This window comes from Macaca mulatta, chromosome 13 (genome assembly GCF_049350105.2).
Source record: "Macaca mulatta isolate MMU2019108-1 chromosome 13, T2T-MMU8v2.0, whole genome shotgun sequence".
NCBI classification, from domain to species: domain Eukaryota; kingdom Metazoa; phylum Chordata; class Mammalia; order Primates; family Cercopithecidae; genus Macaca; species Macaca mulatta.
In genome coordinates this window covers 77904658-77932500 of record NC_133418.1, presented here as the reverse complement: position 1 = coordinate 77932500, position 27843 = coordinate 77904658, and the positions used below count along the sequence as shown (strand labels likewise).

The following is a 27843-nucleotide window of genomic DNA, read 5'->3' as shown; positions in this document are numbered from 1 at the left end:
TGTCTGTTTGATGGGGTGATTCCACTGTCTGAGGATCTGCTTCTCTCCCTCTCCCAGCTGCCAACATCTGTGAGCCCATTCACCAGATCCATCCAGAGGGGCAGTTCTGGATGAAGAAGGGTCACTGCAAGGTCCCAGGGTCTCAGAGGGTGGGGACGGAGGCAATGATAATTTCCTTTTCAAAAGGCAGAAAAAAGTGTGTCTTCTCAAAATGCCAGGGGAGACTGTTTTTTTGCTTGGGTCTAGTATGTTTTCAATAATGCTATCAAATTAAAAAATAGTCACCAGACCAGGGGAAAACACTATGCATTCTCCTAGAGAATGGTGTCATAATCTAAATTTGGCCAGAGAATGAAGATCCCAAAGTGATTTCATTCAGAAGAAAAAATGCCTAAAAGGGGAAAGGAACTTTGAATTCTGAGAATTTACTCCTGCAAAAGGAACAGGGTATAGCCGAGGATAGTCACAGGAACTATGATAAGAGCAGATACATGTGAACATTTGTATTAAACACACACTTCATGTGGCAGGAGAAGCTGATGTGAACAAAATCAACTCCTCGAGGTTTTGTTTCATCAGTTTTATTGGTCATTTATCCAGAATTCATCATATAAATCTTTCAAAATAATGAGCTATTACAAGAACAGTTTACAAGTCGGCTCTGACTACACAAATACTTGACACAGGAAACCATTTTTACAAATACATATGTTTTCTTATAATACTTTAATAAAGAAAATAAGTCTGTATACATCTTACGGCAAATTTTATGTAGTCTCTTTTTCCCATTCAATTATCATTTCAGGTTTTCTATTACAGAACGTCCATCACATCCAATAAACCAAATTACAATCTTTTGCTTCTTCTCATTTTCAAATACTATTAAGATTCACACTGTTAAAGGGTTTTTTGGGTTCCTTTTCTAATCTTTCCTGATTTGAAAAGAATCCATGTATCTAGGCTAAAAGAGGTAACTTCAACAATATCCCTCCTGACTAGAACTTCTATCTGATTAATCATTGTTTGGTGAATTATCTTTTCACTTCCTACTTAGGCTAGGCCAGGTGGTAGTTTTACCCCTGCTGATAAAGTCCTGACATTCCTAATAGTTCCTAAACTGCAAATAAAAAACCCTAGAAACAAGAGTGAAATAGAAATATTAAGAAAGCTAAAACACTATCGATTAGAGAACACACTTAAATTCAAGGTCTCTCCCAGGTTGAAGACAGAAAAGCAATAAAGTATAAGGATGTGGCAGTAGTTGTATAAAATACTGAAAATCTGAAAAAGAGTCATCACTTAAGCCAGTAGTGTATCATTTCCAAAATGTCAGAGGATACAGAATCTTAGACTCTGTGGCTAGGCTGAACTCAGAATCTTAGACTCTGTGGCTAGGCTGACATTCTTATGCTGTGGCTTTGAAATAGCCTAATAAATATCCACTTGTCCAGCACAAGTAATCATTTAGGCCAGGGGAACTTTACAGAACACTGACCATGTTTACCTGGATAGGAACCACCAGGGCAAACATTTGGCATTCACTCCACTCCTTCACTGTTACTGAAAAGCATCCACTTGGCAAAGCCTGTTGTTTTACTTTTCAGGTAACGTGAATTAAAATTAAGAAACTAGCAGTCTTCTACTACAGTCAACTTCCTGAGTATTCAGCTGCAATTATCCAATATTCTTGAAAGGATGCTGATATGGTTTGGTTGTGTCCCCCCTCAAATCTCAACTTGAATTGTATCTCCCAGAATTCCCACGTGTTGTGGGAGGGACCCAGTGGGGGTGGGAGTAATTGAATCATGGGGGCCAGTCTTTCCCATGCTAGTCTCATGACAGTGAATAAGTCTCATGAGATCTGATGGGTTTATCAGGGGTTTCTGCTTTTGCTTCTTCATTTTTTTCTTGCCGCCATGTAAAAAGTGCCTTTCACTTCCTGCCATGATTCTGAGGCCTCCCCAGCCATGTAGAACTGTAAGTCCAATTAAACCACTTTTTCTTCCCAGTCTTGGGTATATCTTTATCAGCAGCATGAAAATGGACTAACACAGTAAATTGGTACTAGGAGAGTGGGGCATTGCTGAAAAAATACCCAAAATGTGGAAGCGACTTTGGAACTGGGTAACAGGTGGAGGCTGGAACAGTTTGGAGGGCTCAGAAGAAGATAGGAAAATGTGGGAAAGTTTGGAACTTGCTACAGACTTGTTGAATGGCTTTGTTGAAAATGCTGACAGCAATATGGACAATAAAGTCCAGGCTGAGGTGGTCTCAGATGAAGATAAGGAAGTTGTTGGGAACTGGAGTAAAGGTGATTCTTGTGTTTTAGCAAAGAGACTAGCAGCATTTTGCCCCTTCCATGGAGATTTGTGGAACTTTGAACTTGAGAGAGATGATTTAGGTTATCTGGCGGAAGAAATTTCTAAGCAGCAAAGCGTTCAATAGGTGACTTGGGTGCTGTTAAAGGCATTCAGTTTTATAAGGGAAACAGAGCATAAAAGTTTGGAAATTTGCAGCCTGACTATGCAACAGAAAAGAAAAACCCATTTTCTGGGGGAGAAATTCAAGCCAGCTGCAGAAATTTGCATAAGTAGCAAGGAGCCTAATGTTAATCCCCAAGACCGTGGGGAAAATGTCTCCAGGCCATGTCAGGGCAGCCCGGAGGCCCAGGAAGAAAAGGTGGTTGCATGGGCCAGGCCCAGGGTCCCCAGGCTGTGTGCAGCCTAGGGACTTGGTGTCCTATGTCCCAGCCACTCCAGGGGGCCAACATACGGCTCGGGCTGTGGCTTCAGAGAGTGGAAGCCCTAAGCCTTGGCAGCTTCCACGTGGTGTTAAGCCTGCATATACACAGAAGTCGAGAATTGAGATTTGGAAACCTCCGCCTAGTTTTCAGAAGATGTATGGAAATGCCTGGATGCCCAAGCAAAAGTTTGCTGCAGGGGAGGGGCCCTCATGGAGAACCTCTGCTAGGGCAGTGCAGAAGGGAAATGTGGTGTCAGGGCCCCCACACAGAGTCCCTACTGGGGCACTGCCTAGTGGAGCTGTGAGACGAGGGACACTGTCCTCCAGACCCCAGAATGTTAGATCCACCAACAGCTTGCACCGTGTGCCTGGAAAAGCTGCAGGCACTCAACACCAGCCGTGAAAGCAGCCAGGAGGGAGGCTGTACCCTGCAAAGACACAGGGGCAGAGCTGCCCAAGACCATGGGAACCCACTTCTTGCATCAGCATGACCTGGATGTGAGACCTGGAGTCAAAAGAGATTATTTTGCAACTTTAAAATTTGACTGCCCTGCTGGATTTCGGACTTGCATGGGCCCTGTAACCCCTTTATTTTGGCCAATTTCTCCCATTTGGAATAGCTGTACCCCTGTTGTATCTAGGAAGTAACTAGCTTGCTTTTGATTTTACAGGCTAATAGGTGGAAGGGACTTGCCTTGTCTCAGATGAGACTTTGTACTGTGGACTTTGGGTTAATGCTGAAAAGAGTTAAGACTTTGGGGGACTGTTAGGAAGGCGTGATTGGTTTTGAAATGTGAGGACATGAGATCTGGAGGGGCCAGGAGCAGAATGATATGATTTGGCTGTGTCCCCACCCAAATCTCAGCTTGAAATTGTATCTCTCAGAATTCCCACGTGTTGTGGGAGGGACCCGGGGGAGGTAATTGAATCATCGGGGCCAGTCTTTCCTGTGCTATTCTCTTGATAGTGAATAAATTTCACAAGATCTGATGGTTTATCAGGGGTTTCTGCTTTTGCTTCTTCCTCATTTTCTCTTGCCGACATGTAAGAAGCACCTTTCGCCTCCCGCCATGATTCTGAGGCCTCCCCAGCCATGTGGAACTGTAAGTCCAAGTACTCTTTTTCTTCCCAGTCTCAGGTATGTCTTTATCAGCAGCATCAAAACAGACTAATACAGATGCTTTAAGCAAGCCCTTGTCCAATAAGGTATTTAACAGCACTTAGGGACTATTAGATGTCCCATTTCTCTTCTCTTTCATTTCTCTTATCTCTTCTCACCCCAGTGTAACAAATAGCTACAGGTTTTTACCAAAATGCTGCAGCAGTAGTTGGAAATGAGTTATTTTGCATTACTAAAGTGTTCAATCACATTTTCACGGGTCACATGTGCATATAACCAGGAGATGGCCAAATAACATCTATTGCAGTGATTTTGCAAATTCAGCATAGTCAATGTATCCATCATTGTTCTTGTCATCATCTCTCAAAACACCATCTATTATGTTAATCAGTTCATCTTCGCTCATTAGTGGTGCCTGTTCACTCCCTTCCTACAAAATACAAATTAAACAATGATGAGTTGCACATTTTATCAGAAGAAGTGCTTAGCTAATGTCCAAAATATCCATGTTCTTTCATGGGCAGTGTTTATTAAAAAAAAAAGAAAAACAAAACAAATGTCCACGCTCATATGTGTCCAAAAACTTTCAATGGAGTATGGGGCGACTTCTAGGTATATATATACACACACACATATATATACATATATATATAGAGAGAATATATATTATTGAGTCAATTTATAATAATCCAGTTGAGAAATTACATTTGCCAGATAAAAGAAGGCCCTTCGAAATAGGCTTTTGCTTATTTGTTTCATTACGGCTCATTCTTTTTTAATTGGAAAAGTGCCAGTCCTCCTGAGGCTCAGTTCTGTGTACAAATTTGCCTGATAAAATAGAAATAGTGACGAATTGGACAACAAGTTGGCATCAAAACAAGAGGAAGAAGGCACTGCTGATCAGCAGAACCTGTTACGATCTTTGAGGAGAAAGTATTTCCCATGCTCCAAGACCAGGGATAGTGGGCTGAGGCCGCTCACATCCTTGGCTGGTTCTTCCTTTGTCACATCTCCCACATTCACCCTTCCCTTTCCTATTACCACCACCATCCTCATCTGCCAGGACTGCCGAACGCTAATTCCTTCGCCTAACATTAGTCTCTCCTCATGTTCTTTGGTGTGTCTCCCACAGCCAAGGATCTTCCCTAAATAATGCCATTCTCCTGGGCAAAACTGTTCATGCTCCTTGCTGCCTTCAAACCTCACCTGCACTCCTAGCAGCCAATGTAACCCCACCCACCTGGCTGACTTTGCCTTGCTTCCTCTCTATAGAGGGCAGTGTGGCAGAAGGGGAATGACATTAAACGTGGAGGCACAAGGATTTGGGTTTTTTTTTTGGAGACAGGGTCTGACTCTGTCACCCAGGCTGGAGTCCAATAGCATGATCACAGCTCACTCCAGCCTCGACCTCCCAGGCTCAGGTGTTCCTCCAGACTACCCTCCCACCCCCGTCACGCCAGCAGCTGGGACTATAGGCGAGCATCACTATGCCCAGCTAATTTTTGTAGAGATGGGATATCGCCATGCTGCCCAGGTTGGTCTTGAACTCCTGGACTCAAGCGATCCTCCTGCCTCAACCTCCCAAAGTGCTGGGATAACAGGCATGAGCCACTGTGCTTAGCCTGGCACAAGATCTTGATTTCAGTTTCCTCACCTAGAAAACGGGAGGGTTTTGTTTGTTTTTTGTTTTCTGAGACAGGGTCTCGCTCTATTGCCCAGGCTGGAGTTCAGTGGCAAGATCGCAGCTTGCCGCAGCCTCAACCTCTCAGGCTCAAGTGATCCTCCTACTTCAGCCTCATGAGTAGCTGGGACTATGGGCACGTGCCACTGCAAATGGAAGTATTAACAATGCCTGCCACTGCCTACTCAAGATGTTGCAAAGATCCAACGAGATCTCTAACCTACTTGAAAGTGCTTCAGAAACTTTGGAGCACTGTACAGTATCACATAGCCCTCAATTACTGCCATGTCCCTGAATCCCTTGGTCTCAATTCACCATTCTTCCCAAATGAAATAACTTCTCCCTTGCTCTGCAGTTTGAATGCGGTCTGTCTTTTAGGCACTAACTCTCATACTCTGGTGTGTAACAGTAATGCCTGTAGCACTTAAAGATACAAATGCCCAGCCCTGGGACTTCTGCCTCAGCAAGTTATCCTTTTCCGGAAGGATCGCTGAACAGAAAGAGGCACAACACAGAAGAGAAAGCAGCAGCAGCACCTTTCTTTTCTTTTCTTTTTCTTTTTTTGAGACAAGGCCTCGCTCTGTTGCCCAGGCTGAAGAGCAGTGGCATGATTATGGCTCACTATAGCCTCGACATCCTGGACTCAAGCAATCCTCCCACCTTGGCCTCCTGAGTACCTGGAACTACAGGCATGTGCTACCAGGCCTGGCTAATTTTTTTAATTTTTGTTTTGTTTGTTTTGTAGAGATAGGGTCTCACTATATTGCCAAGGCTGGTCTTGAACTCCTGGCTCAAGTGATCCACTTTGGCCTCCCAAAGTGCTGGGATTACAGATGTGAGCCACCATGCCCAGTGGAGAAGCAGCACTCTTGGCACATAAGGACAACACAAGTCAACAAGATGAGGGACCAAATTAACAAAGGGAGGCCTTTCTGTGATATAGCCCCCCAAACCACCGCCACACCTACCTCCTTATGGACATGAGTGATGGCTGTGGAGAGTTCTAAGCCATCAAGCAAATTATTGCCATCATAATCATGCATTTTGAAGTAATGGAGCTGCAGTTCTTGTGGTGACATCTCTGCCTCTGGTTTGTTGATGACACCTTCTAGATGTTCCATGATATGCCTAAAAATCAACAGTCAGGTTCAGGCCAATTGGCAGAGACACGGGGATCATGCTGAAATCTTAAGGACTCTGAAAAGTTCAAGTTCTTAAACTTCCTCCAGCTCAGAAAAACACCAGCAATGGCAGACCACACTCGAGGATTACATAGAGATAGACAGGGCCTTGACAGGAGCAGGGAAAGTCAAACAGACCATCTGTTATGCTGGCAGATTTAGGGTATTCTTTCCCCTTTATTATTAAAACTTTGTTATAACATATTCAGGCCACCAATTTAAAAATATGTCTTTTAAAACAATTTTTTTTTTTTTTTTTTTTGAGATAGGGACTCACTCTGCCACCCAGGCTGGAGTGCAGGAGCATGATCTCGGCTCACTGTAGCCTCAACTTCCCAAGCTCAGGTGACTCTCCTACTTTAGCCCCCCAAGCAGCTGGGACCATAGGCATGTACTGCCACACCCAGCTAATTTTTTAATTTTTTAGTAGAGACAGGGTTTCCCTATATTGCATAGGCTGGTCTCGAATTCCTGGGCTCAAGCAATCCACCTGCTTCAGCCTCTCAAAGCACTGGGATTACAGGTGTGAGCCACTGCACCCAGCCTTAAAAACAAAGGATAACTGAGTATAATGCATGAGGCTAACTGGCGCAAGACAAAAGCTGCAAGAAATGATTCAATGTTTGAACGTGTTGATTAAAAAAAGGTCTTGTTATAGTCAAGAAACCTTAGCTATTTTCTGAATTCTGCTACTACGACTGTGTATGTGTACCTGTGTGTCTATTTGTATGTGTGTGTGTCTGTCTGTGGTGAAAAAAGGAGAGACTGGATTCAGACAAGTAATTTGTCCCATTTGGGCCTAAAGATCTTCCACCTGTGATACAATGATGAAAAAAGAATACCTGACTTAGAGGTGGCAATAAAGAATAAGAATCATCCTTGAAGAATGTCAAGGAGCCATAGAAACAGGAAGAAGGAAAGGAGGACTGAGCATGCCCTTGCTGCTGGCTCAGCTGCAGATGATGGGAAGGCCCCTGGACCACAGCCCGGGCTGAATACGTACTCTTGGTCGTGCACTGTGTTCTTATCCAGGCCCATGCTGCCGGGTTGGGAGAAGCTGGCTGCAGGCTCCTCAGCCCTGGCGCCTGGGGCACAAAAGGCCCAGAGCAGGCCACACAGGAAGGGGGTTCTGAGCAGGGATCTCATGGTCATCAATATCTGTGAGACGGGAAACACAGAAGAGGAAGGCAGAGCATCAGAGCCAAGGTTTCGTTCAGGGGTTGACATGGCATGATCCTGGGAAACCTGATGAAGCAGTGAGGTTAGGAAGACAGCTTGTCAAACAGGGCCCAATGCCAGCTCTGCTTTGAGACTACGGGATGGCCCTGGGCACTCCAAGTCACTCAAATGGCAGGGGAAGGCTCATGAGGTTTCCTGAAGTGCCTGCAGAGTGCCAAGCAACACGTGAAAGCTTGAAGGGACTGGAAGATTATTCCTGCCTCCCAGAAGCTACAGTCCACTGAAAGAAATATTTTCTACCAAGAGCACCAGGAAAGGCAGCCAGCAAGTTATACCAGAATATCAGAGAAAGAGAAAAGCCTCTAGGAGTTCAGGGGAAGAAATCTCCTCTGGGTGAAGGAAAATCAGAGAAGGCTGATTGAGCTGGTGACACTGCAGCTGGGTCTGGACAGATATGCAGGGACTGAAGGACCACAGGAATGGTGGGAGCAGAGTGGCAGGTGCCCACAAACGGGAAAGAAACTACAAGTAGTTCAGCTGGGCTGTAGCCTAGAGGGTAGGAAGCAGACAGGACAGAGGTGGCTCCAAGGGTTAGACAGGCTGCACTGGACATGGCTTTGCACACTAGGCCAGGGCTTGACATCTCCTGCAGAGAAAGAGGACAGTCACTTACAATTCGTGAATGGGAGGTGAGATCAGAGCTTGGTTTCAGAATGACTCATCTGGCGGCATAGCGGGGAAGGCATGAAGTGGCAAAAGCAAGACTAGAGGCAGAAGCATGGTAGCCAAGGGAAGTGGTAAGGCGGGTCAGATCAAGGTCTGCGGCAGTGGACAAGGAGAACACCTTAACTCCTCCTTCTGTACCTCCTGGTCGGTGACAGTGGCAAGTAACTTAACCACGGTGAGCGGGCACTGGAAAGGAAAGTTACAGAGAAATCAGGATTCTATCGGGGACTCCCAGGGTTTGGCCACACTTGGAATTGTGGTCAATAAGATGACACAGTCAGCTACAGAGCAAGTTCTCAGAGGGCAGGGAGAACTTTAATCCCACCAGTATTACCTGCCAAGAGTCAGGCAGGCCTTTAATAATTGTTGATTCAATGGAAAGTCTTGGTCTGTCCTAGGGCTGACAGACTGACCTCAAAAAGGAAGGTGAAGGGCAGCCAGGTGACCTACATACAAAAACAAAAGACCTGACCAAACACTCGCTTCCCAAAAGGCAAAACAGATTCTGCTAGATAACAAGGCCAGGGATTTCTAATAGGCCAATTGTAGTCCACAGCCCCAAACCAGCAGTGGTAAAAACAAACCATAAGGCACTGGTCATCCCCTTACACACGCTACACACAGGGCTCAGCTGCGAAGCTGTAGCTGTCTCTGTGCCTGGGGCTGGGAGGTAGAGGTGTTATAGCCCCTCTTACCTATCCTAAAAGGCTCTTGGGGCAGAACCCTGAGAGTGTGAGTGTGCCACCCTACAACACTTAGAAAAATTTCCCAAATCCATTTTTCCCATTACCAGTATTGCTTCCCATGGCCCCCTCCTTAAAGGGGACAATGGTCACTGGGATGTCTAACTTCCAGGATAGGCCAGGCATGGTGGCTCATACCTAAAATCCCAGCACTTTGGGAGGCTGAGGCAGGAAGATCGCTTGAGGCCAGGAGTTTGAGATCAGCCTGGACAACACAGCGAGACCCCATCTATACAAAAAAAATAAAAAATTAGCTGAGCATAGCAGTGCACTCCTATAGTCCCAGCCACTTAGGAGGCTGAGATGGGAAGATTGCTTAAGCCCAGGAGTTCAAGGCTGCAGTATACTCTAGCCTGGGTAACAGAGTGAGACCCTGTCCCCTACTACCAAAAAAAGAAAGAAACTTCCAAGATGCTAAAAAGCACCTAGAATCTAGTCTACTCCTAAACAGTGACATCAAAATGCAATGTCTCAGACCTTTTATTTTTTAATTTTTATTTTTTTGAGACGGAGTCTTGCTCTGTCGCCAGGCTGGAGTGCAGTGGCACAATCTTGGCTCACTGCACCCTCTGCCTCCCAGGTTCAAGCAATTCTCCTGCCTCAGCCTCCAGAGTAGCTGGGATTACAGGTGTGTGTCACCACATCCAGCTAATTTTTGTATTTTTAGTAGAGACAGGGATTCACCATGTTGTCCAGGCTGATCTCGAACTCCAGACCTCAGGTGATCCACCCACCTTGGCCTCCCAAAGTGCTTGAGCCACCATGCCCGGCCATCTCAGACCTTTCATACCCGTAGTTTAAAAAAAAAAAGCAATCTGTCATAAGTAATAGGAAAGAATGCTCAATATATATTGAATGAAAAAGAACAGGCTGCAAAAAAGCTATAAATAATATTATACTTTTGTAAAATAAAAATGTATATTTCATACACTAATAACAAAGATTATCTTGAGACATGAGATTAGAATTGTGATTTTCGGCCGGGCGCGGTGGCTCACGCCTGTAATCCCAGCACTTTGGGAGGCCAAGGTGGGTGGATCATGAGGTCAGGAGATTGAGACCATCCTGGCTAACACGGTGAAACCCCATCTCTACTAAAAATACAAAAATAAAAATTAGCCAGGTGTGGTGGCGGGGGCCTGTAGTCCCAGCTACTCGGGAGGCTGAGGCAAGAGAAAGGCGTGAACCAGGAAGGCGGAGCTTGCAATCGCTACATTTTTTTATGAATATGTATTCAATGTAATCTATCCCATAATTTTGTCCCAATACTATATGGATGGGATACAAAAGGAGTTTCCGGTTAATTCTTATCTCCAGAAAATAATTTAGAAACAGAAACGACACTTCCAATTTTACCAAATAAAAGTGCCCAGACCTTGGTCAGGAACAATGGCTCATGTCTATGATCCCAGCACTTTGGAAGGCCGACGTGGGCAGATCACTTGAGGTCAGGAGTTTGAGACCGGCCTGGCTAACACGGTGAAACCCCTCTCTACTAAAAATACAAAAAAAATTTGCTGGGCGTGGTGGCGTGTACCTGTAATCCCAGCTATTTGGGAGGCTGAGGCACAAGAATCGCTTGAACCCAGGAGACAGAGGAGACAGAGGTTGCTGTGAGCCAAGATCACACTACTGTACTCCAACCTGGGCAACAGAATTGAGACTGTCTCAAAAAAATAAAAAAAAAAGAAGTGTCCAGACCCTGATAAGGCCACTGCCACTGTACCTGGTACCAGAAAACAAGGCTTCAGGTAACTCCTAGCAGTGACTGCCTAGGTCATAGCAGAACAACTTGTTCTGACCACACATCTTAGAGTTCTGGGACAGGAAGGATCAGAGAAGGGAATCCAGCTCCTCCTAAGTCTTTTAGACTCATTTACATCAAATGTCTCTTCCTCTAGTGAGGCCTTTCCAAGTCTAGCGTAGGTATTCTTCCTGCAGGCTCCCAAGTGCTTCCGTTCAGAACGCTCCTGTCCACAAGTGATGACAGCTGCAAATGAATTCTTTTTTTTTCCTTTTGTTTTCTTGTGTGTTAATGAATTCTTGAAAAACTGCCTGATTACTTGTCAGTGCCCCTTGCTGGACGGGCTTCGAGAGGACTTGGACTGAATCCACATTCCTAGTATGAGGCACAGTGCCTGGAACAGAAGCTGCTGGTTCTTAGCCTGTGTGCCACGGTCCTTGGGGAGCTGGGGGGACCACCTTTGCAGATATGCTGCCAATTTTTAATGTCACTGTAACTGAAGATGAAACTTTTCTTTTGGAGATATCTATCATGGAACCCATGGCACCATTTCCTCCAACTATGTGATTGGATGCTTAACATATCCATTTGGTGTGTGTGTGTCGGGGGCGGGGGAAATTCTATTTAGATAACATCAAAAAGCAACCAAGTGATTAATAATGTAGTAACTATGAGTCCAAATTATCCCTTCTTTAAGGGAGGCAGGATAAAGGCCAAGAACCACTGATTTTTGAACTTGTCTCATTTTGGTTTGGTGCTGCAGGTTTCTAACTATTGGAATGTAACAAAAGCCGAATCGATAAACATACAGAAAAAAAATTCCTCCAAGCGGTACATTGAAAACAGGAAATCAGGCTGGGCATGGTGGCTCATGCCTGTAATCTTAATACTTTGAGAGGCTGAGGCAAGTGAATCACTTGAGCCCAGGAGTTCAAGACCAGCCTGGACAACATGGCGAGACTCCCTCTCTAATTAAAAAAAAAAAGAAAAAAAAGAGAGAGGAAGAAAGGAAGGAAGGCAGGCAAGGGAGGAAAAGATAGAAAACAGGGAATCTAACTGCCACATAACAAATTAAACTGCTGACAGTCAAAAGAAAGCATAAGCAACTCCCTCTGCCCAAATAACAGGTTGCATCATCCATGCTCTAACTACTTAGCTCAAGGCCATGGGCAAACAGCCTGAAGATAAGCCCCAGCTCATTGGCCTTCTTTAGGAAATTATAAAGGCCAGGCTGAAGAAAAACGCAAGGGAGGAGAGATTTCTGCAAAGGGCCTTCAGAGCACAACCCATATCTTGAGACAGCCCTCACAAGGCACAGCCTCAGTCCTGGGAGGGCAGTGCTGGACCATCAGCAGCAGTGCGCCTCCCAGTGCCTTGGCTGTTACAGTGCTTCCCTCCTGCTCTGCCAGCCTCTTCCTGGACCACAGCCTCCCCTCCTACTGGTTCCATCTGTCCATCTCCACCTTCCTTCCAGGACAGGTTCAAATGTCACCTCAGGATTCTTCCAGCCAACACCAATTGATCTCTCATCCGACCTCAGTCTGCAGCCTCTCACACTCATTTGACCTGAACATACGATCACAGGTTGTTCTCCTTTTCCATTTTTCTCTTTTTCTACCTCTCTGAGAGTCAGGACCCTCGCTCCTCTGTCTCTCATTTACCTTATTGATTTCTGCTGAGCTGACCTGGCTCATGGTTGAATCAGCGCAGTGAGTCTTGGCACCTAGGTGTATGGTTCCCTATCCCACAGCAGATCTAGCCTAAGTTGGAACTTCCTTTGGGGCCTTCCAGTGGTTTGACCTGGCCCACCCCTTCCCTCCTGTTGTGTTATCAGTCCTATCAGCACTAAGAGTTTGTGGCCAGCCTTCCTGCCAGCAGCTAGTAGCAGCTTCTCCTTCAGATCAGGGGCCCTTGGTTAAGAATTCAAACCCAAAGCAGCCACACTCACCAACATCCAGACATCCTGTACCCACAGCCAATGCCAAAGAAAAACTGACCAGTACTTTCTCACTTACCCCTGTTATGGTCCTGCAACGAAGGCAAGAAAATAACCAACTTTCTAGGCTAAAGAAACCTTTACACGGACTGAGGGTTGAGAATTGGTTCGGAAAAGCAGGTATTTAATATTAATAACTTGATCTATTTGTTCATCTAGGGAGCCCAAGGAGCACCCATGCTTCATTTACACATTTAATTACCGTACTAATAGCACAAGGTGCTGAAGATAGTAATATGACCTCGATAAACTCCTCTCACACAGATTACAACCTGGCAGAAAAGAGAGACTAGCAGGCAGACACCCATGGGGTACCACCAAATCACCAACTCACAACTGAAATAACACATGAAGGATAAGAAGGATTATGTCAACCAAAGGGCAGTGCCTCCGACATGACGAACATATTGAAGGAACATGTAAACCCAGAAGGAACTTGTTCTGATCCAAGAACCAAAAAAGATACAGTATGGTTGAAGACACAGTAGAGTGGAGACAAATGAATCTAAAGTTAAAAGAAGACAGGTCATGAAGGGCTTTGTAAGCTCTGTTCAAGAGCTTGGAAAAGCAATGAGAATCCAACGAAGGGTGGTAAGGGAGCAGGGGGACAGTTCTGATGACATGATCAGATTTCTGTTTTAAGACCACAGCTCTAGCCTCTCTGTATAGTACAAACTATAAGGATGAAGAAGAGATGCAGGCATCATCAGGAAGACACCGAAGTAGTTCAGAGGAGAAAAGGTGGCCTGAACTAGGTAGGGTAGGGGGATGGGACTGGAGAATGGTATCCAAGACAGCTTTGCAAGGGATTAGATGTGGGTGGGTAAAGGAGTGCAGCAAGTGAGAATGATGCCCAGTTCTGGCTTGGGCACCTGGGTGGATGGCACTGCCATGCCCACAGAGGGAATACAATAGGAGATCAGCTTCCCCCGCCGGGCACGACAGGACCCGAGGTTTCCCCCAGAGGGAGATGGGGGAACAAGGAGCAGATGGAGAGTAACGCCTCCAGCCCGCTGCTTTTGGTCCGGGCCAGGAGCAGTGTCCACCCGACACAGCTGGTCCCACAGGCCGATCCTGGGGCCCCCAGGGACCAGCGAAGGGGGCGGAGATCTGCCCAGCCGGCCCCCTCTGGCTCCAGAGCCCAGATGGGGCACAGGCTTCCGCCCTGGGAGACAGGCCGTGCTCCTAGCCGTTTAAGCGTCCCGAGACCGCCTGGGGGCCCAGCCCCCGCCCCTAGACCGCTCCAGCCTCTCATCTTGAGCCCAAGCCCCCAGCCCAAAGGAGAGGCGCCGGGATCCCGCCCGCTGAGGACTGTACGCTAGTTCACTCACCCTTACGGTCTCCGAGGCAGACGCGAAGCCTTCCAATGTGAGCCTCACCAGCCCCCGTCCCCAGAACGCTCTTCCTCGGCCTCGCCCCGCCCCCCTCCCCCTCCCCCCCAACCTAGCCTGCGCACGCGCGCTCCCTACCGCTCGCCCATTGGCGCCGCCGGGCCCCTCCCGCTGCGCGACGGCGGGCTGTGAGGAAGGCTCGCGTGAGTCCACGTGTAATGGGCCCGCGCCCAGCACAGGCAGGACTGACGTAGTTCTTCTACCTGCTTTCCCGAGGGCGACACTCGGCTCCACTCCAGTTGGGCCGCTGGACGCCCTAGGGGCCCGGCAGGTTGCTAGGCAACCCCGGAAGCCCTCAGGGACGTAGTTCCACGTGCGACGTAGGATGGCGGATCCGGATGGGGTGGACTCCAAAGCCGGCTCCCAACTCCGCTCCGCCTCTGCTATACAGGGCCGTTGGTTCAGGTATCTTGGTTCGTCCTGCAGCAAGTTGGGAAGAAAGATAATAGGAATGCTAATTCCTTCCTAATGAAATGACCAGAACACGCTGGAGCCGGCCTTGGACGCTACGTTTCAAGATTGCCTGCTTCCAGCTTCTGCCAGCCCCACTGCACAAGTTGCGGCAGCTGCTGTACCTACCTGTTCGCTTCCACAGGAGTCCCAGCAAGACTATGCGACCCAGTTCAAATACCACTTTCCCTGTACAGTTCGTGAAGTCAGCAGCTTTTGTCATTCAAGAGAGGACAAATTACTTAAAAACAGACTCATGAACAAATAGGGAAACGAAAACATCATCCCTGTATAATCCTGCCCTTACACCTGTGCTCCTATACAAGATTAACATTCAGTGAGTATCTATTAACCTGATGGATAAATAGTGTAGGACGGTCGTTTCGGTTTTTTGTTTTGAGACGGAGTCTCGCTCTGTCCCAGGCTGGAGTGAAGTGGCGTAATCTTGGCTCACTGCAACCTCCGCCTCCCAGGTTCAAGCTATTCTCCTACCTCAGCCTCCCGAGTAGCTGGGATTACAGGCGCACGCCACCATGCCCGGCTAATTTTTGTATTTTTAGTAGAGACGGGGTTTCACTATGTTGGCTAGGCTGGTCTCGAACTGCTGACCTTTTGATCCTCTCGCCTCAGCCTCCCAAAGTGCTGGGATTACAGGCGTGAGCCACCGCGCCCGGCAGGACCGTGGTTTTTTTTAAAGCCCTTCTCCCATTTCTGTCCATAAAGGTGCATAATCGTTTTTCAGATGAGCCTGGGTCCGGACAGGAAAGACAAAGGAAGTGGCTAAGTAGTTAGATGCCTTGAAAGTTGGCTAACGCCACTGCCATTGACTGTCTCATACCTTTTCCCACCTTCATCTGAGATTGAAATCTGTCACCCCATCCCTGAGAAAAATCCCATAATCCCTAATGTTTTTTTCTTTTTTTAAAGAAAAGAATCTCCATGTTGCTCAGCTCGTCTCGAACTCCTGGGTTCAAGCAATTCTCCCACCACCTCCGCCTCCCAAAGTGCTGGGATTACAGGGGTGAGCCACCGCACCGGGACAAAGAATCCCTAAGTTTTGAGGAAACTCTATTAATTCAAGACCCATTCTTCTTTCCTTACTCTGAACTTTGGGTTAGTTTGATCTAGTTCCTTCTACCCTGCACCTGCCATTCATCCATCTCTTCATCCATTCATCCACCCCTCCTTTTGTTCATTTATTCATTAATTCAATAACATTTCTTGAATATCTTCTATGTACTATGCACTCTACTAGGAGCTACTAGAGATATAAATAAGACGAAGTGTCAAGAAGCTAGTGTCTGGTAGATGGATAAAGTGTCCTCATTCTAGCCATTGCTTTCATTTTTTTCCTATGGATGTTATCCTCTGTTATGTCTCTCTTAAATCGACAGTCACTCCCTCTCTACCAGATAATTCCCATCAACGTATAAACTTGCTCTATTTTCTCCCCCACCATACCACTGAAACTGCAATCTCCATGCAAATCTAGTGGTCTCTTTGATCTCTTGTTTTTATTTTACTTGCCCTCTCAACACTGTTTTATCAAAGCCAACCACTCTCACTTGGAAACACTTTCTTCTCTTGTTTTCTGACACCACACACTCTGGGTCCTCCTGCTACCTCTCTGGTTATCCTTTCTTGGGCTTCTTAATTGGCTTCTCAACCTATAAATATCAAAGTGTCCAGGGTTCTGTCCTGAGTCACCTTCTCTACCCTCTCTTCCTGTGTGAGTTTACCTAGTCCTATGCTTTAGATACCATTTATAAATAGATGACTCCAAAATATGTCTCTCTGACAGTGACCTCTGTGTGTAATTCCTAACTCCTGTAAAATAACTGCCTACTTGATGTCTCCATATGAATGTCAGACTGGCATCTCAAACGTAATGTGTCCCCCCAAAATCTTGATTTTTCACCCCCAAACCTGCACCTCTCTCAGTCTTGTCCATTTTAGTAAATGTCACTGCTACTCATTCTGTTGTTCAAGCTAAAATTCTATGAGCTATTCTTGATTTCTCTCATTCCTTTACCTTTAAATCCTTTAGCAAAGCCTGTTGATGCTATCAAAGTATATCCTGAGTCTTTGACTTCTTTCCACCTCCACTAAACCATTCTAGTCCAGTAGTAGATGATGCTGCCGGACTACTTGAGAGAGAGCTTCCTAACTGACCATCCTGCTTCCATTCTTGCCCCACTATGGTCCATGAGTGAGAAGCCACCTTTGATTAAGTCATTTTATAGTGGGTGTTCTGTAACTTGTAGCTGAACCCATTCCTAACAGGCAAATAATTTGGTACAGCAGCAGGATGCTAAAAACAAGATACTAAAATGTGGAATTGGCTAACTGGAGGTTAAGGTAGCCAGTGTTAAAAGACTCTATTTCAAACTGGAAAGTCGGTGACACTTATAAGCAGTAGTGAAACTGTCACTTGCTGGACCTTGGATACAGACTACATGCCAACCAAAGCTATATTTTTGGAGAAATCTCAGGAGCAATGTGGAACATTAATGAGTATTGCCTTTTTTAGTAGCTTTCAGCAAACTCCTTCAAGAGAGGGGCAACTCTAGATTAGAAATAACTAATTTGAAAGCAGAGATTAAAGAAAGTAAGGACTTGGTAAGAGAGGATCTCTTTACCTGCAGCCTACTATTTAAGTTGGCCGAGAGTCTCATAACTTGGAACCTTGCTGAAATACCCCATTTACTTTGTGTCCTCAGGTTGAAACTAGTACAAGTAGAGACAAAGAGGTAGCTGTATCAGGAGATAGGACGGCCATCCTAAGATACTAGAATGGCCTCTAGGCGGCATCTCTTTCCTCAGCTGTTTTGAATTGTCTCAAGACAATGTTTTACCTATGTAGGGGATTCTAGAGTGGATGAGAATAGGGGTGAGAATAAGATTTCAATTTACACCTTTTTAGTATTGCTTTGATTTTGTAAACTATGTATTACTTATTTGGAAAAATAAATAGAAAAATATTGCATAAAAACAATTTAAAGACTCTAGATAGGCCGGGCGAGGTGGCTCATGCCTGTAATCCCAGCACTTTGGGAGGCTGAGGCGGCAAATCACCTGAGGTCAGGAGTTCGAGACCAGCCTGGCCAACATGGTGAAACCCCGTCTCTACTAAAAATACAAAATTAGCTGGGTGTGGTGGCGCATGCTTGTAATCCCAGATACTTGGGAGGCTGAAGCAGGAGAATTGCTTGAACCCAGGGGTCAGAGGTTGAGGTGAGCAGAGATCGCACCATTGCACTTCAGCCTGGGCAACAAGAGCTAAACTCTGTCTCTAAATAAATAAATAAGATCTTAGATAAGTTCTTTGTGATTACGATACATGAAATTGATCGGAAGTCTAACAAATGATTGAGGTAATCCTGTGTCCCTAAAATCTCAAGCCTGGTCAACAACAGTCTGTTGCTGTTCAGCCCTGTGGTAATCTCTGAACCCTGAAATTCTTTCCAACAGGGAGTAGGATGCAAAAGGTGTGCGTTCTGCACAACTAGAGGAAAAAACAAGGGTGCGGTTTCCAGATTCTCCAAATGAGAACTTAATACACTGCCACCAAAAAAACTGCAGTTTCTTTTGTTTAGAGAAAGGGTCTTGCTCTGTCACCCTTGCATTGCATGAGGGTGACCTCAATGGGTTACATGTTCTAGGCTCTGCTGTCAGCTGGGATGGGGCTTTGTATTTCTCTCTCCCTTATTCGTATTTCTGATAAGAGTGAACTGTGGTGTTAAAAGCTTGGAATGTTGGCATGTGTCATGGTGTTCTGAATTCAGATATACTATAAACTGGGGTGGTGAAAATGATGGCCATCTGCATTTGATGACCTTGGTTCTTCCATCTCTGACTTTATCAAAGCACACATCACTCCTAATGAAAAGTCTGTGTTGATTTCTTCAAATTCATGTTAGGGGGAAGGTATATGTATTAATTATGTATACATTAATACACAATGTATGTATTAAGTCACATAAATTAGCATTCCTTAATATCCCTTTTGCCTGCCTCTCTTCTCTCATCATGTTGTTCTTGTTTGGGGTTTTTGACATTAGTTATTCTAGATAAACATTCTCTTCTTCAGTCTTACCCTTTTTTTGAGACGGAGTCTTGCTCAGTCACCCAGGCTGGAGTACAGTGGCACGATCTCGGCTCACTGTATTCTTTGCCTCCTGGGTTCAAGCAGTTCTCCTGCCTCAGCCTCCCAAGTAGCTGGGATTACGGGCAACCACAACCACACCCAGCTAATTTTTTGTATTTTTAGTAGAGATGGGGTTTCACCATGTTGGCCAGGCTGGTCTCGAACTCTGAACTCAGGCGATCCACCTGTCTCAGCCTCCCAAAGTGCTGAGATTACAGGCGTGAGCCACCATGCCTGGCCTTAGTCTTAGCCTTTAAAAAGAAAAAAAATAGATACATTTATCAAAAATTTGATCACCCTGACATCCCATATCTCTTGAAGTTTCTCCTGAACTTGCCTATCTACTTGAACACCTCCTTCAAAGGCATTTTCATTGTGAATTTTGTGTGGCAAACTTCTGAGGTCTCCCCTGCCTGAGGATATCTGTATTACTCTCACATTAAAATGAAAATGTGGCTGTCTACAAAACTTCAGAGTTCTTTTCCTTCGGTACTTAAAGAAATATATGATCATAAGAAAAACTATATGATAATTTTAAAAAGGCATCTGACAAAATTTAATCCCTATTCATGATTTAAAAAAAAAAAAAAAAAACCTTTCAGCAAACTGGGAATAGAGGGATACTCTCTCAGCCTGACAGGGCACCTGTTAAAAACCCACAGTTAATATTCTTAGAGTGGAAGACTGAATGCTTTTCCCTTATATCAGAAACAAAGCAAGGATGTCCACCTTCAACACTATTGAAAGTGCTTTAGTATATTCATTATACTAGAGCTTTGAGCCATTAGAGAACAAGATGTAAAAGGCATACAGACTAAGAAGAAAAAGTAAAACTATGTTTATTCACAGATAATATGATCATGCACATAGAAAATCCTAAATAACGTAGAAAAAAGCTACTAGAGCTATTGATTTAGCAATGTCACAGGACACAATATACAATTAATGGTATTTCTATATATTAGCAATGAGCAAGTAGAAATGGAAATGCTTAAAATACCATTATAATAGCATCCCAGAACATGAAATACTCAGGGGCAAGTCTAATTTAGTTATTTGAAGGATACTTTCTCTTCATAGTCTAGTCATTCTCTTCTCTGAAGTTCTTATGCTCTAGTCCTGCAATAGTGTCTACTCTTGTCTCTTGTCAAAGCATAACTCAAAGACAATAGTTATCTTCATGCAAATGATATGCTCACTTTAAAGAAAATAGCCATTAAACTATATAAACAAAAAAAAGGATTTATAAGACAGCAATCCCCAACTTTTTGGCACCAGGGACCGGTTTCATGGAAGACAATTTTTCCATGGAAGTGGTAGGGAAAGGGACAGTGGTTTCAAGATGAAACTGTTCCACCTCAGATCATCAGGCATTGGTTAGATTCTCATAAGGAGTGTGCAACCTAGATCCCTCACATGCACACTTCACAGTAGGGTTTGCGTTCCTGTAAGAATCTCATGCTGCCACCGCTGATCTGACACTGACAGGAGGCAGAGCTCAAGCGGTAATGCCCGCTGGCCCACCCAGTGCTTACCTCCTGCTGTGCAGCCGACCCACACTAGTCAGTGGGTGAGGGCCCCTGTAAGAAACAAGAGAGAGAAATAACAATAAAAAACTAAAGACATTCTGGGAACAATAAGTTTTTGGGTTTTTTTGGTTTTATATTTGAGTGGAGGAAAGCTGATTAGCTGGCATCCAGCAAAGAGTCTAGTGTGTGAAGTGTGCCCTTGAGCAGGCTGGCCAGGGTCATCAAACAACAACTTTAGTTACTTACATAGATTCTGATGACCTGGAGATTTTAACCGTGGAGTATTGGTGCCAGGCTGATACTATAATGTTGCATTAGGCCTATACCATTTCCTCCTCAGAATTTCTCAGCAATTACTCATGGTGGATTATTTCCTTGAGCATTTTTATAATTTTTGATGAGTTCATTTTTAGTGGGGCTTTGTTTATGGGAGTCCTGTGTGGCCTGGGTTAAGGCTGTGTTTCCTCAAAGAGATTTGATGTTAGCTTCTATCTGCCTGCTATACATTTTTAGTTATTTTTTTAACTTGTGGGTCCCTGGTTTATATAGGTAGTATTAGACTAAACTCCAGACCTGAGTGCGGGCAGAGTGTAATTATAAATGCTCAGGGGAAATTTTTATTTTTCCCAGTCAAGCGGCTAGGCCAAGACATACAGCTTTACTGTGTTTCTCTGTGCATCTCTGCAAGTTTTGTTTCTGGTTCATAGGTACTTCAATCCCTAAAGTTGTGAGAGGTAGAAACCACTCAGAGTTTCTCTCACTCAGCAACAAAAAACAAGGAAGACATCTCTACCAAAATGTGGGGAGAGGCGGGAGGCTCTTCCCACACTGGAGCAAGCACATCAATTCTGCAGCAGACACCAGCTGGGGGGCCTCCAATTCAATTCAGTTCTGATGCCATCTACCTAGAGATAGCCTCAGAAACCGCTGGGTGAGGGTTCAGTTTTATAAAACAGCCCCCTCCTTACCACCAGTCACAAGTCCAAGGCCCCTAAAACATCTGACCGAACAGCTTCTAGATGGGGTTCCCAAGACTCCCTCTTTATTACAGTTTATTACAAAGGCTATTTTAAAGAAAACAAATAAACAGCCAGATGAAGAGATACATTGGGTGAGGTCTGGAAGGGTCCTGAGCACAGGTGCTTCTGTCCCCATGGAGTTGGAATGCACCACCCTCCCAGCCCATGAATGTCTTCTCATTCATCTTCCTGTCAGCCTCCATGTGTTCAGCTCTCTGGAAGCTCTCCAAACCCTGTTCTTTTGGGGTTTTATGGAGGCTTTATTACATAGGCACGATTGACTAAGCCATTAGTCATTGGTGATCAACTTAACCTTCAGCCCCTCTCTCCTCCCTGGGGGTTGGAGGTGGGGCTGAGAGTCCCAACCTTCTGATCACACCTTGGTCTTTCCAGTAAAGAGCTGCTGTTCTGAAGTTACCTGGGGTCTGCCAGCCATCAGTCAACCATTAGCTTACAAGACATCACCGCGGAGTCTCTTAAGGATTGTAGGAGTTGTATGCTAGAAAACAGGGTCAAAGACCAAATATATATTTCACGATATCACAGAAGGTCTAGGCCTTGGAGAGTCCTAGTCATATATGAAAGTATCAGATCTGTCTCTTTACTCTTTTTAACCCCAAATTTCTTCTCTTGTTGCAGTCTCCATTAAAACTCAGAGTTGGCCAGGTGTGGTGGCTCATGCCTATAATCCTAACACCTTGGGAGGCCGAGACCGGAGAATCGCTTGAGTCCAGGAGTTTGAGACCAGCCTGCGCAACATAGGACAACCCTGTCTCTATAGAAAAACTTTTTTTTTTGAGACAAAGTCTCACTCTTGTCCCCCAGGCTGGAGTGCAGTGGCGCGATCTTAGCTCACTGCAACCTCCGCCTCCTAAGTTCAAGCGATTCTCCTGCCTCAGCCTCCAGAGTAGCTGGGATTGCAGGTGGCTGCCACCGCGCCCGGCTAATTTTTTTTGTATTTTTAGTAGAGACGGGGTTTCACCTTGTTGGCCAGGCTGGCCTCAAACTCCTGACCTCAGGTGATCCACCCGCCTCAGCCTCCCAAAGTGCTGGGATTATAGGCATGAGCCACCACCCCCAGCCTATAGAAAATTTTTAGAAAAATAGTCAGGCGTGGTGGTGTGGGCCTGTAGTCCCAGCTACCCAGGAGGAAGAGATGAGAGGATCGCCTGGGCCCAGGAAGTCAAGGCTGCAGTGAGCTATGATCCTGCCACTGCACTCCAGCCTGGGTGACAGAATGAGATCCTGTCTCTTTAAAAAAAAAAACCCAACTAAAGGAACCAAAAAAAACCCTCAGAGTCCCTGTAAACCAGTAAAACTGTAAACCCCCCAGGGAAGCTTTAGTATCAGTTCATCAACACTCTTCCCTTCTCTCCACTAAGTTAACTCCTTCTTAATTTTTTGAATATTGAGAATTTTCCCTACTTTCTTGTGAGCTTAGCTCTCCAATTAACTGAAAGCTTGGGTTTTACATTTGTGGAATATAATCATATTTGTGAAGAATTTATATTTTGTATGTGCGTATAATAATATTCTAAAGAAAAATTATAAAATATATTGAGCATGAGTGTTTTTAATAGAATATGAGAAGAAAACTTGAGGAAAACCTTGAATAAAAATATTCCATGTGATATTCATAAGAGTACCTTACTATTCATTGGATATTTTCTTTCTTTCTTTTTTTTTTTTTTTCCTCAAGATAGGGTCTCACTCTGTCACCCTGGCTGGAGCGCAGTGGTATGATCTTAACGCACTGTGGCCTCAACCTCCTGGGCTCAAGCATTCCTCCTGCCTCAGGCCCTGGAATAGCTGGGACTACAGGCACACTGCTACCACGCCTGGCTAATTTTTGTATTTTTTGTAGAGACAAGGTTTCACCATGGTGGCCACGCTGGTCTCGAGCTCTGGGCTCAAGCAATCTGCCTTCCTTGGCCTCCCAAAGTCCTAGGATTATGAGCGTGAGCCACCATGCCACAGCCTTCATTAGAAATTTCAAGAGTACTCTTAGTTTTTGGTAAATCATATATTTGGCAAATGGGGTAGCTTGGATATTGAACTAACTAATCCTTCAACAAATTGGCCTTTAGGGATGTGGGCTGCTGCCATTCAGCTTTCAGTATTTTTCTATAATACAGATCTATTCATTGCACTGTACTTGTTATTTATTTATTTATTTATTTATTTATTTATTTATTTGTTTAATTTATTTCAGTGATGGGGGTTGTCTCGCTATGTTCCCCAGACTAGATTTGAATTTCTGGGCTTAAGCGATCTTCCCACCTCAGCGTCCTGAGTAGCTGGGACTACCAGCATGCACCACCATAGCCACTTGTGTTTTTTTTAACAATATGTTGAGCCGGGTGCAGTGGCTCATGCCTATAATACCAGCACTTTGGGAGGCTAAGGCAGGTGGATCACTTAAGGTCAGGAATTCGAGACTAGCCTGGCCAGTATGGTGAAACCCCATCTCTACTAAAAATACAAAAATTAGCCAGGCGTGGTGGCGGGCGCTTGTAATCCCAGCTACTTGGGAGGCTGAGGTGGGAGAATCTATTGAACCTGGGAGGCGGAGGTTGCAGTGAGCCAAGATCACACCACTGCACTCCAGCCTGGGCAACAAAGCGAGACTCTGGCTCAATCAATCAATCAATCAATCAATAAAATGTTGATACATGCCTGGTCAGAATAAATTAACCTGACTGTATCAACTGACTCATTTGATGTGAAAAGGCAATTCACAAACCAGTTCCTAAGCTGACTTCTCCCCTGCCACCTCCCCCCAAAAAACCTATGTTTATTTTATATTTTTCCCTAAGCAACATTAATAATTGATTCTAGCTAGGGAAAGACCATGTTAACCCCCATTGAAAGGAATTAAAAGTCAATGGAAGATAAAAATAAAGTGGCTTTTGTGGATACAACCCATACTTCCTATGTGTTCAGCATAGGAATCATGTGTTCCACAAGATTCCTTTTTGTTGTTGTTGAGACAAAGTCTCGCGCTTGTCCCCCAGGCTGGAGTGCAGTGGCGCGATCTCAGCTCACTGCAACCTCCGCCTCCCAGGTTCAAGCGGTTCTCCCACCTCACCCTACTGAGTAGCTGAGATTACAGGCACCTGCCACCATGCCTGGCTAATTCTTGTATTTTTGTATTTTAGTAGAGACAGGGTTTTGCCATGTTGGCCAGGCTGGTCTCGAACTCCTGACCTCAGGTGATCCACCCACCTCAACCTCCCAAAGTGCTGGGATTGCAGGCATGACTAGAAGTGTTTTTTAATTTCAAAATAAATGTGGCTTTTAAAGCTCCCTGCTCCCCTTACCCCCGGTGTAACTGCATTATACCAGTGAATAAACTTACATGATTTCAAACCTTGGACTTTTTTATTTTTTCTTTTGAAACAGAGTCTGACAACATTACCCAGGCTGGAGTGCAGTGGTGCAATCACAGCTCACTGCAGCCTCAACCTCTTGTGATCCCGAACTTGTAATCTTTCATTGATTCTGGAAAATTTTAGATATTATCTCTTCAACTACTGTCTTTGCTCATTCTCTCCTCTCCTCCTGTGACTTCAACTACATGCAAGTAAGACCTCACTGACTTCTCTGTTGGAGTGAGCCAAGATCGCACCACTGCACCCCAGCCTGGGGCAACAGAGTGAGACTCTGTCTCAAAAAAAGAAAAAAAACAAAACAAAAAAACAATTCTAGACTTTGTGCAGTGGCTTATGCATGTAATCCTAGCACTCTGTGAAGCTAAGGTAGGAAGACTGCTTGAGGCCCAGAGTTCTGAGACAGCCTGGTCAACAGAGCCAGACCCCATCTCTATAGGAAAAATTTAAAAACTACCTGGGTGTGGTGATACACAGCTGTAGTCCTAGCTACTTGGGAGGCTGAGGCAGGATTGCTTGAGCCCAGAAGTTTGGGGCTGCAGTGAGCTATGATAGCGCAGCTGCACTCCAGCCTGGGCGACAGAGCAAGACCCTGTCTCAAAATACATACATAAATAAATAAATAGCCCTTCTAAATAACACGTAGGTCAAATAAGATATCATAAAGGAAATGTAAAAAATTTTTGAACTGAATGTTAACAAAATTTCTGTGTATCAGTGCTTATGGGGTACAGCTAACACAGAAATGTATATCTTAAATGCATATATCTTAAAAATAAAGACTGAAAATGAGCTGAGATTGAATTGCAAAAAGCTAGAAAAATAAGATATGGGATACTATATTATTATTCACAAAGATTCACTGCCCATCTCTGGGCATTGGTATTAGGCTGAGTCATATTTCTTCCTCTGGTCAGTGGAATATGTACAGAAATGTTGTGTCACACCTAGACAGAAGTTTTAAGAATCAACATACGGTTCACCATATCATCTCTTTTCCTTCTGCCATAATAATTGTCAATGTTTTAGACAGTGGCTGCTTTGCTAGCTTGAGCCCCATAGTGAAAATGTGGAGAAAAACTCAGCTAAGCTGGGTGGAATAGGTGGCATGAGTGAGAAATAAACTAAGTTGGTGAAAGCTATGAGATTTTGGGGGGAGTTTTTTTTTACTATGTACCCCAGCCTGGGGCAACAGAGTGAGACACTGTCTCAAAAAAAGAAAAAAACAAAACAAAAAAACGCTTCTAGGCTGGGTGCCTCTAGAACCTTTCCCTACTGTTATATAAGTATAGAAGAAACTTGAATACAATAAGATGAATGAAAAAATAAAGATAACAAAATTAATGAAGTGGAAAGCAACATGTAATAGAGAGGATCGTTATAAACAAAAACTGGTTGTTTTTAAAAAAGTAATAAAATTTATAAATCCCTGGAAAATTACCAAGAAAAATTTTAAAAAGAGATAATGCACAAATAATACGAATGCCAGTAATGAAAATTCAAATAGCACTATAAATTCTACAAACATTTAAAAGATAAGCAGCTTTTATAGTTAACTTCATGCCTAAAACGTAAAACGCTAGATGGAATGTATTCCTAGGGGGGGGAAAAAAAAAACTTACCAAAAATTGACCAAAGAAGAAATGGAAATTTGAAGTCCTATAATTTTTATTTATTTATTTATTTTTGAGACAAATTCTTGCTCTTGTACCCCAGGCTGGAGTGCAATGGCGCGATCTCGGCTCACTGCAACCTCTGCCTCCCAGGTTCAAGCGATTGTCCTGCCTCAGCCTCCCTAGTAGCTGGGATTACAGGCGCCTGCAACCACGTCCAGCTAATTTTTGTATATTTAGTAGAGACAGGGTTTCACCCTGTTGACCAGGCTGGTCTCGAACTACTGACCTCAGGTGATCCGCCCGCCTTGGCCTCCCAAAGTGCTGCGATTACAGGCGTGAGCCGCTGCACCTGGCCTGAAGTCCTATAATTTTAAAAGAAATCCAATCAGTATTTTTTAAACCTTCCCATAAATAGCTAAGTGGAAAAATAATGTGTTATACAAACTCTTTGGAGAAAAGAAAAAAATATATATATACTCTCCGATTCATTTACAAAGCTATCATAATTTTGATGACCAAAAGCCAATGAAGACAGTTCCAGATGAGAAAATTTAGCCGTATCTCATGAACATGGGTACTAAAATTCTAAACAAAACATTTTATTAGCAATTGAAATCAAACAGTATATAAAAAGGAAAATACATATTGATCAACGTGGTAGACAGAATAATGGCCCCCAAAGATGTTTATGTCCTAATCCCTGAAATCTATGAATTTTATTTATTTAGGAGTGCAGTGGTGCAATCATGGCTCACTGCAGCTTTCAGCTGCAGCTGGGTTATAGGCATATACCATCATGCCTAGCTAATTAAAAATAATTTCTTTTAAATAGAGACAGGGTCTGGCTATATTGCCCAGGCTAGTCTCGAACTCCTGGTCTCAAGCGATCCTCTCGCCTCAGCTTCTGAAAGTGCTGGTTTTACAGCCATGAGCCACTATGCCCAGACCGAATGTTATTTTACATGGCAAAAAGGACTTTGCAGAGTGATTAAATTGAGGACCTTGAGATGGGGAGATTATCTTGGATGATCTCCATGAGCCCAGTATAATCACAAGAGTCTTTCTAAGAAGGAAACAGGAGGGTCAGAGTCAGAGAGTAGAGGTGCCCTTGGAAGCAGAGGTTGGAGTGATGAGCTTTGAAGATGTAGAAAGGGGCTACCAGCCAAGGAATGCAGTTGGCCTCTAGAACT

At 44.5% G+C, this 27843-nt stretch overlaps 2 protein-coding genes across 4 annotated transcripts in view; one reads left to right on the top strand and one right to left on the bottom strand.

Annotated features, from left to right (window-relative positions):
• Positions 1-565: 565 nt before the first annotated feature.
• Positions 566-14479, bottom strand: MCFD2 (multiple coagulation factor deficiency 2, ER cargo receptor complex subunit). 2 transcript variants are annotated; one of them, XM_015112306.3, is made up of 4 exons: positions 14444-14479; positions 7728-7882; positions 6512-6671; positions 566-4292 (listed from the first exon to the last, which is right to left on the bottom strand). In XM_015112306.3, the coding sequence occupies exons 2-4, from the start codon at positions 7874-7876 to the stop codon at positions 4161-4163; spliced, it is 441 nt and encodes a 146-aa protein (XP_014967792.2). In that variant the 5' UTR covers positions 7877-7882; positions 14444-14479; the 3' UTR covers positions 566-4160. The 2 variants fall into 2 exon arrangements, with proteins under 2 accessions (XP_014967792.2, XP_014967791.1); XM_015112305.3 differs by lacking the exon at positions 7728-7882.
• A 137-nt stretch (positions 14480-14616) lies between these two features.
• TTC7A (tetratricopeptide repeat domain 7A) overlaps positions 14617-27843 on the top strand; it is a 153846-nt gene continuing 140619 nt past the window's right edge. For both annotated transcript variants that reach the window (XM_077959626.1, XM_077959629.1), the window contains exon 1: positions 14617-15290. The gene's annotated coding sequence lies outside the window, so the exon portion shown is untranslated. The remainder of the gene's footprint in view (positions 15291-27843) is intronic.

Excerpts from the sequence above, each read along its gene's own strand:
- MCFD2 (XM_015112306.3), bottom strand. The coding sequence starts at position 7,876 with ATGACCATGAGATCCCTGCTCAGAACCCCCTTCCTGTGTGGCCTGCTC. Across the intron at positions 6,672-7,727 it reads AACACAGTGCACGACCAAGA|GCATATCATGGAACATCTAG; the intron begins GTACGTATTCAG and ends GTTGATTTTTAG. Across the intron at positions 4,293-6,511 it reads TCACTCATGTCCATAAGGAG|GAAGGGAGTGAACAGGCACC; the intron begins GTAGGTGTGGCG and ends TGTATTTTGTAG.